The 12,564-nt window shown below is 33.9% G+C and overlaps 1 protein-coding gene across 10 annotated transcripts in view; it reads right to left on the reverse strand.

Moving 5' to 3' along the window:
* The window catches only part of RCOR3 (REST corepressor 3), a 54,471-nt gene that overhangs the window by 11,959 nt on the left and 29,948 nt on the right, over positions 1 to 12,564 (reverse strand). For all 10 annotated transcript variants that reach the window (XM_037824506.1, XM_037824510.1, XM_037824492.1 and 7 more), the window contains 2 exons: positions 11,247 to 11,465; positions 6,555 to 6,632 (listed from right to left, as the gene is read on the reverse strand). In XM_037824506.1, the coding sequence (XP_037680434.1) occupies positions 6,555 to 6,632; positions 11,247 to 11,465 (297 nt within the window). The remainder of the gene's footprint in view (positions 1 to 6,554; positions 6,633 to 11,246; positions 11,466 to 12,564) is intronic.

The following is a 12,564-nucleotide window of genomic DNA, read 5'->3' on the forward strand; positions in this document are numbered from 1 at the left end:
AAAGGGACAGCAAGGCAGGCCATGCAGCACAGTGGGCAAACCTCAACGTTAGGATATTGGTGATGAAGCACAGGAACAATAGTAAAGATGAAATAAGGAGGGGGAGTAGGAAAAATGATGAGGGACATACAGAAGCAGTAATAATAATAATAATAATAATAATAAAAGGGTGAACCAAAGCTAAAAGAGGGAAAAATAATCCAATAAAGAGAGAAAGGAGATGATAGAGGAAAAACTAGAAATTAAAATACAAGTTCCTCAAAAAGAATGGGGCATTAAGCTAATATCAGAGTCTAATACTACCATCTAATACTACCTATGCTGTGAAAAGTAGATAAAAGAGGTCCTTGGTACCCAAGGATCATCGGTGCTGGAACCTACTTAAAACGGGGCCAAATATTTCATAGTAAATGGTGCAAAAATAAAGGGCTGATAGCAACTTAATCTGAAATATAAAACCAAAAGTTATGAAAATTAGTTGATTTTTTAAAATAGTTAATAATTTAGCTTATATACTTTCATTTTATTTTTTTGGCATAACTTTTCTGACTATGTGGAACAATACTCTTTGGCTTTGAAATTTGCAACATGATCCTAGTATAGTCATTTTTGTTTTGAAAGCTTCAACGATTTTCTCCAAGGCCTCTCAATTCTTTTTACTCAGATTATTCTTTTTTGAAGTACTTGCCTATGCATCATCTTTTTTTCTCCAATTGTTAATTCTTCTGGATAGTCAACAATTTTGCAGGTGATTTAAACCATTCTCCTGCACTTTCATAGACTTTATGATATCATGTATCTTTTGCAAGTTGTACAAATTCATTTTAATTTGTGCTATAATTGCAATGCATTAGCAAGAGTGTGACAAAAAAAGATGCTGCTATAATAAACAGATAACTAGAGTTAATTGGAGAAGGCTGGTGAGTACAGTCTAATTTTATAAGTGATCAGTTCTTTAGTGAATATTTTCTTGTTTGGCAACTTTTGCTTCCCCACACTTCCCTGAAATGAATGAATATTTGGATACTGAGGATCCTTGGTAATATCTATATTGCAAGTTGTTTTGAGGATTAAATAAAACTACATCTGAGGATATATTTAGAATAGATAATACAATATATGTAAAAAAGCATCTAGCACAGTGCTTGAGCAAACAGAAGTTGTTCAACTGATGTCTGTTAAATCTGAAACGCAGAAGAGGAAGAGAAAGAATTATTATTGCGAAAGGAACAAAAAATGAAAAAGAAATAACATGCACTGTGAAAACTTGTTTTTAAAAAAATCAACAAATATGTTTTTAAGTATGCCTACAATGTAGATAATAGAGTAGTTACATCATCTAAACTTCACAGTGTTTTACAATCCAATCAGTAGACTGGATGAACACAAAGAACTATAATTAAAAGCAAAAGGTACAGAATATACTGGGAATTCAAAGACAGGAGAAAAAGGAGTAAGAGAAAGGAAAGGTGGAAAGACTGAAGATTGAGATGTATTTTAGAATAGATGTTTCTGGAAGGCAAAGATGAGGAGAAAGCATTTCATGTGCTTTCTATCAAAGAGAGACAACAGGATTTCTATCAAGAAGTGGGAAATAAGCCTGAAAAGTTGATGATATTTAGCTAAACTAAAATATAAGGACCACCTCTGGAAAGGAAATGAAAATCAAGGTGGATGAGTTCACACTAAATTTAATAAGCAACAGTTGTTTTTTGGAGAGGGGGTATTCTGTGGGGAGGGGCAGGGGTATGAATATAATCGGAATAAGGCTTTCAACCTGGAAAGCTAAGAGAAGGGTGTGACACCATTAAGAACCTAGGAAGTCAAGAACGGCTGATTTGGGAGATGCGAGAAGCTGAGGCTAAGACAATGAATTTAATTTGGGATACACTGAGAATGAGAGATTAGGCAAGGCTTCAGGTAGAGCTCAGGTTCCACTTGAAGTTAAAATAGATTTATTCAAACACATTTTTGAAGAGTCTGGGAAATTTTTATAAAGGAATACAATGAAGTAGTAACTTACTCAGATATCAGGTTCCAAAACTAGTCTATGAATTAAAAACAAAACAAAACCTTGAAATGTCCTTATGAAAGTAGCATGGAGATAGGCATGCAGTCTCTTAATAAGTCCTAAGCCAGTTATTCCTCCAGCATTAGAATGGATTTTTCATTGGAATGGGTTTTTCAGTTAAACCTCAGTTGAAGCTGGTGGCTTGAATTTAGGGTACTGTACAAAAAAGCCTGTTTAAATATTAGAATCTCACCCAGGTTAGCGAGATGACCACACAGGAGGCATGTGGAAGCTGAGACTGACTAAAAGGAATACTGGATTCACAGTTCCCAGCTCATGACTGCTCCCTCTGGGGTATGTATTTAATAAATGGAGTTCAGGAAGAACTGCCAGCACCACTGCACTTATTATTACTTAACATACTCTCTTTTATTTGGCTAAGTGTCTATGGTTGAATTTGTGTCACATTTAAATATACATGTGATCTGACTTCAGTATATCTGAAGTGGTGAGACTGCATGATATCTCCAAGAGAGAGGAGAGAGAGTGAAGTGAACTCTGAGGACAAAAATGTGGAGAATGCTTATTTAAGTATGGAAAGGCAAATTACAGCTGAGAATGGAATATAATAATTATAAAAGAGAACATGACCTCTTAAAAGTTAAAGGAAGAAAGAGGGGTAGTCATTTTTATCAAGGGTCCCCAAAAAGGTAATGGGAATGGGGAGTTAAGAATTGTGGAATTTGGTCATTCACACTAATGCTAACCTTTAAGAAGAATCTTTATTGGAAAAATGCAGAGGAGTTGAATCTGTATGGGATCCAACAGTTTATGTTTGACCAAACAGATGCAGTGGAAGAAGGGAAGACTGAAGGAATAATAGGGTCAATTTATTTTAAATATATAGGATTTCTGTTAGTTACTAATTTTTATATTTTCTTTTAAAACCAAGAAAAGGTTAACATTAGTTTAATCAAAAGAAAAGACAAAAAGTCACTTTCATGGGTTATTTTAACTTTACTTTGTAGTTTTTTTTTACTTTGTTTAAAAAAAAAAGCTGTAAAGCTTAGTCAAAGTTTAACTTTATTGTTAGATGACCCTTTAGAATATATCTAGAAATCTAAAACCATGTGGTATTTGTGGTTAGGTAGGTGATATTACTGAGCAGATTCTTCAGCAAAACCCCAATTTGAAATGGTTTTGTTTAAAAAAATAATAAAATGCTCCCAAGAGCCTTCTGGAGCAATTTCTGACATCCTTATAGTAAACTCAGCATCTTTATTGCACCCTTTCTCTGTTAAATTAGCTTGTTTTCATATCTTTCCCATTTTTGTCAGCAGAATTCACATTATCTCTGAATTGGACTAGCCGAAATATATCACTGAGTTAAATCTCCTACTCAACACTGAAAATTCCACCCAACATCCAAAATGAAAAGATGCCATCTACTGTTGCATGAAAACATCCAAAAATAGGGAAATTTCTAGTTTCAAAACACACTACTTTTTCAGCTAAAATTCTTCTTTCCTAGGATTCTTTACTCTCCTTGTCCAGAACCTACCTACTTTCACCCAAAACAAATCAAAGCACAACACACCACCCTCCATCCCAACACTCTCACGTACTCTCAAGAAGTTACCTTAACTGCTACATTGCAATGTTTGGATTCATCACTTGCTAACCATTCCTACAACTAATGACCAACCTTACCTAATGTCCCTCTCATCACTTACTTTATCACTCATACTCTTAGTTTTTAGTAGCTGTAAAAGTTTTCCTGATCTAATTTATCCTACGTAATATGGCCAGAACAGTTTTCCAAAACTAAAAAAAATCCATTAATCCTTCCTATACTGAAGAAACTATAGGGTCTTTCCATTTGACTTAACTTAAAAGGCAAATTTCTCTCCTGAGCTTTCACAAGGGACTTTTATATTCTGGCTCTTGCCCACTAATTTCTATCACAAAGAAGCCTCTGCTTATCCTTGCTAATTTTTCTCTCATATACTGTGTTCATTCCTCCTCTGCATCTAAGTTTGCCATCCTAAAGCAGACAATAATCTTCTTGAGAAAAGATTGTTTTACACTTCCATCAAAAAATAAGCACATAAGTATTCAGGGAATACCAGCTGACTAGATTTTTTTTTAAAGTGCTTTTAATTTTCCCTGCTTGGATTATATTTGTTTAATACCACACAATTGCTCACATTATTCCCCCTGCTGGGAATGTCCTCCTCTGCCCTTATATATGGAAAAAATTCCTCTCACCTTTTAAACTTCAGCTGAAATGTCCTCTCCAGGAAGTCTTCCCTGATTACCCTAGCCACAATGAATGATGCCCATCTGTTTTCCCATAGCACTTTACTTATAAACCTATCCTTTATCTTTCATCTAGATTGTGAGTTCTTTTTAAAAAAAAAACAGGTGGAAAAAATCCACATCTTCCTCATCTTTATGTGTTACCCTCTTCCCCACAAAGACTTCCCACAGTGCCTAGCACAGTGCCTTACATGAAATAGGTGATCAAAAATACTTGTGGAAGGAATGGACTTTTTCCCTAATTGAAAATAATACAACCAAATTAATAAGTAAAGAACCTTAGTAACTGTTTACTTCTACTTATTTCATTTAGTGGCCTTTAGTTAATTAGTGAATGATTAATAATATTCTTTGATTAATTATGGGCTAACCTAAAGATACAGGGAAGGATCACATGAATTTTCAAGTTATTTACCGTGACTGTTAATCTAGTATTTAAAAATATATCCATTCAGGTTGCTCTTCTCTACCAAAAGTGGTAAGAACAATATGAGCAATATAAATATACTTTGGGCATTCTAGATGATAAAACATATATATTTTTCAAGTCATATGATTTCAGTAAGTCAACCTCAAAGTAATATTCAAACTTCAATGGATGGAAGTGTTAAGCTTTTGGTAGTTTTATTTTGATAATTATTTTTACAATAAATCAAAAAATATAAAAATGTGATAAACTTCTAAACCAATAAAACCCAATAAAACTTCTAACCCATTAAAATGTGAACATTTAATACACAATTTTGCTATTGCATGAAAACTCCCAAAAGAAAGAAGCATCATAATATATACTAATCTTGAATGCCAATCAGGACTCTAAAAATCTGAAATCCAGCCAGAGTACCACTTTGTTCTAGTCATGTGATCTTGAACAAGTCAGTTAACTTCTCTGAGTCCCAATTTCCTCAAGTATCTGCTCAACCTATCTGTCTGGATTTATGTAAGAACCAAATGAGGTAGTATATAGGAAAGTTATAAACTGTTACTGTACTTTCACATCTTACTTTATTCATGAGTGAGATGTCTTTTAATTTTTTGGAAAATTTGTTTAAGATCAGAATTATCCTTTCCTTGAACATTTGGTAGACATTTCCTATAAAACTGTCTGGGTCTGGTGTTTTCTTGTGAGAAAAATGTTAATTATCCCCTGATTTTATTTATTGACTATAAATTATTCAGGTTTTTTTTTCAAGACATTTTTGGTTGAGGCACATATCTTTCTAGAAACTTCTCAATTTTGTTCAACTTTTCAAGTCATTATGAAGATTCTTCCTTTCTGAAGATTATAATTATTAAGAACACATATGGTGTTATTTCTGAAGTACTACTTCTCTCCCTCCTCCCAGCCCCTCACACATATTTCCATTTGTAGGTTATTTAGTCAACCTGTGCTTTGGAGAAAAAAAAAAAAAGTCTCATTAAGACCAAATAAGATATTTCAATTATCACACACACAGAAAAGCAAATTCAGGATATGGAGAATAATATAAAAGTCTTAAAAAAAAAAGAAAAAGAAAAAAGTGAAAAAGACTTAATATTATAAATGCTTTTGTAAAAAGACCTGATTGAACCTTAAGAACATTTAAGTACTATAATTATCACAGATATAAAAAATATATGTAAGGCTTCACCTGAAACAGAAGTTAAGACGTGAGAAAATGATCAATCTGTATCTTGTTTATATTTTACATTTTCAGGGATAAAAGTACAAGAATCACAGTCCACACACTAAAATTCCTAATTGGAAATCACTCAGTGAGCCAAAAGACAAATATCTAAATTAAAATAAAAATCTGTTAAAATCGTTAAAATGAGTGTTTCTTTCTAGTGATCTTTTTATTGCTTTGTTACCAGTTACCACAAGCAGGAGAGGACTTTGAGCAAACATTGCTATGGAACCAGAAATGCACTGACTTGCTCATCTGATGACCTTCTAAGTTTCACATATACTATGCTTACTCCTATAGCTATTTTCCCTAATTACTTTGCTTGATAAGAACTGCTAAGGATAGGAAAGAAAGGATTTAACTTAAGTGAAAAATGATCAGTCAAGATTCAAAAGATCAAATATCTAAACCACAAAATGGAGACATAACAAATTATCCATATTATGAAACCTTCAAAGTATTAAAAACACAAGTGACCATAACAATAGTTAATCACTTGATAACTCAAAGAACAAGGTTTCACCACACTTAGACACATGTATTCCTCAATAACATACCTCAGGAGGTTTGAATTCTTCAATTCCACCTTCCATTTTCTGTTTAAGTGCACTGTTCACTTGCTTTGCATTCTGAACCTTCAACAAAATAATGTAAAATGTGAATTAGATCACATACTTAGGTGAATGAGCAATTAATAAATGAAAAGGGCTTATGCCAAACCCTCTTAAACTTTAAGACATTTTTATAGGGCAAGTACATCACTCGGTCAACTAATATATACCTCAACTAATAGCACAGTCCATAAGTCACGGTCTTTGAATCTTTTAACACTGTCTGTTATAACCAGAGGCAAATAGCATGTATAGTGATTAAACTCCACCAGTACTTCTCATCACCATGTTCTGACCATAACATTTATTCCAATAAGAATAATAATGACGATGCTTAATATTTAAAGGTGTTTATTATGCACAAAAAGTTATTCTCAGTGCTTCATATGTAATAAATCACTCACAACCTGATAAAGTATATACAATCAGTTCTGCTCTCATGTAACTTATGTGTTCCTAAAAGACACCATATTACACAAAATTGCACGAGAGAAACCACAGGGCTTATGAGAAAAAGGAAATTGAGACAAAACACTCAAAAACTTGTGACACATTATAAAAAAGACAGGAATCTAATAAAAATGGTAACACAGTTTACATATGCTAAATGGTTATGAAATTCATAGAAGGATACTATGATAAAGATGACATTTTACCTTGAAAAAGACCTGAAGTCTGCTGTGGCAGAGGCCGTTAAAAGGCCTGTAGCTCACGGTTACTATGAAGTAGTGGAGGGAGGGTTATGTGAAATCAGATGAGAAGTTTTAAAACCAGATGTGGATGTGTGTGGCTCATAACACATATGGTGAATTGAGGTAACTGGTAGATATTTGAGGTGTGTTGCAGGTTTGCATTTTGTATATTCCTATGTGGCTTTGTTCAGCTGACTGCAGTTTTTCCACTGACAAAATCACACACAAGTAAACACAAAATTTTTGTTATGCTCAAATTGTTCCCTAATGTACCAATGGTGTTTGAATAAATCTACATTTAAAAATAAGTGCTGTAACAGAATTTATTCCACTTCTATTATAATCATTTTACAGATGAGGAATTTAAGGGACCAAGTAGTTAAGAAACTTTCCCAAGGTCACCAATGTATGAGGTAGAACTTGAATTTGAATCATATCAAGTTTATAGCTATTATTCTACTAGCAATATTATCAGTTTCCACTTAGAATTTTAAGAATTAGAATTTCCCCAGTAGGGATGATTAAATATTTCTAAAGTGATTTGTGAATTGTTTTGCACCAGAAATCTTAAAAATGCAACTAAAGTGTATAAATCTATGATGGTTCAAGGGTGATTAGTTGGTCAGCCATGTTAGATAAACATATAGAGATAAAATATAAAGTCTCAGTCTTATAGAATTTCACAGATTAGAAGGGAGTTAGATAAATATAAAAGTATGATAAAAAAATGTCAATTCTAGACTTGGAGGGTGAAAGAGTGAGAACAAGGGAATAAATGTCTTTGTGTGTGTGTGTTGGTGGGCAGGTGGTGGTGAAAATTAGGGAACGTTTTCCAGAGGAGATGACCCCTAAATTGAGTTTTATAAGATTAACAAGAATTACTCAGGCAGACAACATTGGGGGAAGGAAAAGCATTCCAGGCACAACAGCATTTAGGAGGACAGGAAGGCCCTGAGCCATGGGCAAATTAAGCTGGGGACAGACCAAGGAATTTGAATTTTATACAAGGACAGTAGGAAATCTAAAGAACTTTTACGTTAAGTGAGCAACGTGACCATATGTGCCTTTTAGAGAGATCATTCCAGTAGTAATGTGGAGATACAATGGGGTTGAAAAGGATGGAAATTAATTTAACAATCCAGGTGAGAAATGTTGATGACCTTAATTAAAGCAGTACACACTTGACTGTGGAGAATTATGGAGAAAGAGGAACTAAGGATAATTCCTAGATCACTGGCTTGCGTAGCTGAGTGTATCTGGTGCTATTCTCAGACACAGGAAATGCAAAAAGAGGAAAAGATAACTAGGGAAAGTGTGGAAGAATTCAGAATTGTGTTTGGGATATAAAAGTAACAATGGCTAGCAAAATCTGTAAAACCACAAGGGCAAACTTTTACTATGTCCCACATCAAGTGAACAATCAAGGAAGGAGCTCAAAGCTTAAAAGAAAAAATTCTTTTTAAAAATCAATAATAATCAGAAAGAAAGAAGACACAAGATCAACACACAAAAATTAATATTGTTTCAATACACTAGTAATGAACTATCTGAGGAAGTAATCAAGAAAAAAAACCCGATTTACAATAGCAACTAAAAGAATCAAATATCTAGGAATAAACTTAACTAAGGATGTGAAGGACTTATATACAGCAAACTAAAAGACATTGCTAAAAGAAATCAAAGAAGACCTAAATAAATGGAAAGACAATTCATGTTCATAGATTGCAAGGCTAAATGTCATTAAGATGTGAATTCTACCCAAACTGATCTACAGATTCAATGTAATACCAATCAAAATTCCAACAGGCTTCTTTGCAGAAATGGAAAAGCTAATTATCAAATTTATTTGGAAGGGTAAGGGGCCCCAAATAGCCAAAAACATCTTCAAAAAGAAGAATGAAGTGAGAGGACTCATGCCTCCTGACTTTAAAGTATAAAGCTACAGTGGTCAAAGCACCATGGTACTGGCATAAAGATAGACATCAATCAATGGAATCAAATTGAGAGTTCAGAAACAGACCATCACATCTATGATCAACTGATTTTTGACAAGGTTTGCAAGTCTACTCAATTGGGACAGAAAAGTCTCTTCAATGAGTGGTGCTGGGAGAACTAGATATCCATATCCAAAAGAATGAAAGAGGGCCTGAGTCTCACACCTTAATACAAAAATTAACTCAAAATGGATCAAAGACCTAAATATAAGAGACAGTACCATAAAACCCCTAGAACAAAACATAGGGAAACATCTTCAAGATCTAGTGATAGAGGGTAGTTTCTTAGACCTTATACCCAAAGCATAATCAACAAAAGAAAAAAATAGATAAATGGGACCTCCTTAAAACTGAATACTTGTGTGCTTCAAAGGACTTTGTCAAAAGAGTGAAAAGACATCCAACTCAATGGAAGAAAATATTTGGAAACCACATATCTGATAAGGGTTTGATATCCAGAATATATAAAGAAATCCTACAACTCAACAATAAAAATACAAACAACCCAATTAAAAGAATGGGCAAACAAAATGAGTAGACATTTTTCCAAAGAGGAAATAAAAATGGCTAAAAAGCACATGAAAAGATGCTCATCTGCACTAGCTATTAGGGAAATGCAAATCAAAACCTCAGTGAGATTCATTTCACACCTACCAGAAGGGTCACTATTAAACAAACAGGAAACTACAAGTGTTGGAGAGGATGTGGAGAAATGGGAACACATTCACTGCTGGTGGGAATGTAAAATGGTACAGCTACTGTGGAGGACGATTTGGTGGTTCCACAGAAAGCTAAACATAGAGCTGCCTTACGGTTGGCAATCCTGCTACTTGGTATATACCCAGAAGATCTGAAAGCAGGGACGCAAACAGACACTTGCACACCAATGTTCATAGAGGCACTATTCACAATTGCCAAAAGATGGATGCAACCAAAGTGTACATCAACCAATAAATGAATAAACAAAATGTGCTGTATACATGTGATGGAATATTATTCAGCAGTAAGAAGGAATGAAGTCCTGAAGCACTTGACAACATGGATGAACCCTGAGGACATTATGTCTACTAGGCAGCTAGAAATACAGCTATGAAGCTCAGAAGAGAAGTCACAGCTGAAGAAGCAGATTCAGGGGTCACTGGCATATAGTATGGGGTTGGTTAATACAGACCAAGAAGGTACAACCTGGAAGAATACCTAAATTGAAGAGACGGGATAAACAACAAGAAACAAACAAACAAAAAAAACAGGAAAAGAAGACAGAACAGCCAGAGACCTAACAACTAGTAATTGAGTACTTGCCATGTACCAGGCACCGTTCTTAAGTACTAATCATATATATTTCATTTAATTCCTCCCAATCGCCACATTATTATCCTCATTTTCCAGATGAGGACACTGAGGCTGAGAGAAATTAAACAGCTCCCCTGAGGTTACACAATAAGTAAAGTGTGTAGGCAGGATTAGAACTCAGTTTCACTGACTCTAGATACTGAAACTGAACCACTACTTGTTATGATAATGATGGTACTTACACACTACTACTGATGATGACAATGATGATGATAAAGACAGCAGACATTATTCACTGAGCATTCACAATGTGCCAAAAACTATGCTAAACAATATACAAGTAACATCTTAAATAATTCCTAACATGCAAGAGAAGTAGGATTATCATCCCCAATTTCATAGATAAGAAATTAAAGCTTAGAGAAGTTATTTAATTTGTCCAAGATCACAGAGCAAACAGTAGCAATACTGGGATTCAAATCTAGAATAGACTGAAAGAGAGAGGCATCTTATAATTTAGAAATAAGGTAAACTTTAAAGAATGAAACTTATGTACATGGTGGGGGGCTGAGCAAATCAGCAAACTAAGTTCAACCTAGGTAAAATCTAGTAAGCAAAATGGACAGAATTCTAAAAAAAGAAGGACTTTTAGAAAATACCTGACGTTTTAAAGAGATCAACTCCATGTCCAGTTGCCTCAGAATGGTGTTTGCTGCATTGGGACTACAGGAAACAGCTACGACATCTTCCTGGGTTAAATACATGCCCTTAGGTGGACGGCACTTAGAACGCTGAGAATGATGGCGATGTTGTAAACTCTGATACTCTCTTCTTCCTAGTCCAATCTTGCTAGTTTGGACAGGCTGTTCAGTATTACCCTAAGAGAAAAAAATAGAATAATAGGTCATTTGGTTTTTAAAAATGTATAAAGTGAAAATAGTTTATGACTGAAGTATCTGCTGCATTAAGTACATCTAAAAAATACTTCTAACCAATTATATTATGTGCAAGCTCAAACACACAGATACACGCACACCAAAAACATGTACCCCTACAGAAGGGAATTCTTTCAGAATGAGAAACCTCTATTAAAGTGAGTCATTTCATTTGCTGCAGTTGAACATACACACACAGCTACACACATAAAACACAAACAAAGCGTAAGTCCCTCCCCTCCAAAATATACTACATAACATATACTTGATTAATCCACTTTCTCAAATGTTTAGTTTCTAGATCCAGATGACTGAGTAAATGAAAAAATAAGTTAAATTAAATCGAAACTATTCCTGTTTGCTTCATGATGGGATATATTTTCCCTCAGCAATAAAGGGCAAAGAAATGGTATACAACTTATTAAACATAAAGTTTTTAAAGAAGGTAAAAATAAGAAGGAAAAAGGGGAAAATTAGGAATCATGACATGTAGTGGATTAGAAAGACAGCAAAAAAAAGATCACATTTTATTCTCACTTTAGATTTGTTGAAAGAGAACTATGTCTCTGAAGGTTAAAAAAAGGACATAGGATTATCTTAACTCTGAAAACATTTCTAAACTCCAAGTCCACTTATCTGTGAATAAAATAAATGTGAATTTATATCTCAGAAGAGGTTAAGAAAGTTCTAATAATGATGAACATGAGGTTTTAACTAATATATTATTATTACTTATATTATTCTTAAAGTGTGACATAAAAATACAACATTATTCTGTTTCTGAGACAGGAATTCATCAGATTCTGTGTCCTTTATTTGAAGGCTATTTCACTGAATAGATTTAATAATTAAATCTGCAGAAAAGGAATTCTGAGTAAAATTCATAAAACAACTGTATATGGAAACATAATCTACTTCACTGCTTAAAACCCAACTCAAAAACATGGCAGAATCCCCTTCAGTGTAGCACTTCTAAAACTGCTAGATCAGGAACTAAAAAAAGAAATCTTTTAAAATTCAATGCTTAGCTGGTAGGAAAGTG

Source organism: Choloepus didactylus, chromosome 2 (genome assembly GCF_015220235.1).
Source record: "Choloepus didactylus isolate mChoDid1 chromosome 2, mChoDid1.pri, whole genome shotgun sequence".
NCBI lineage: Eukaryota > Metazoa > Chordata > Mammalia > Pilosa > Megalonychidae > Choloepus > Choloepus didactylus.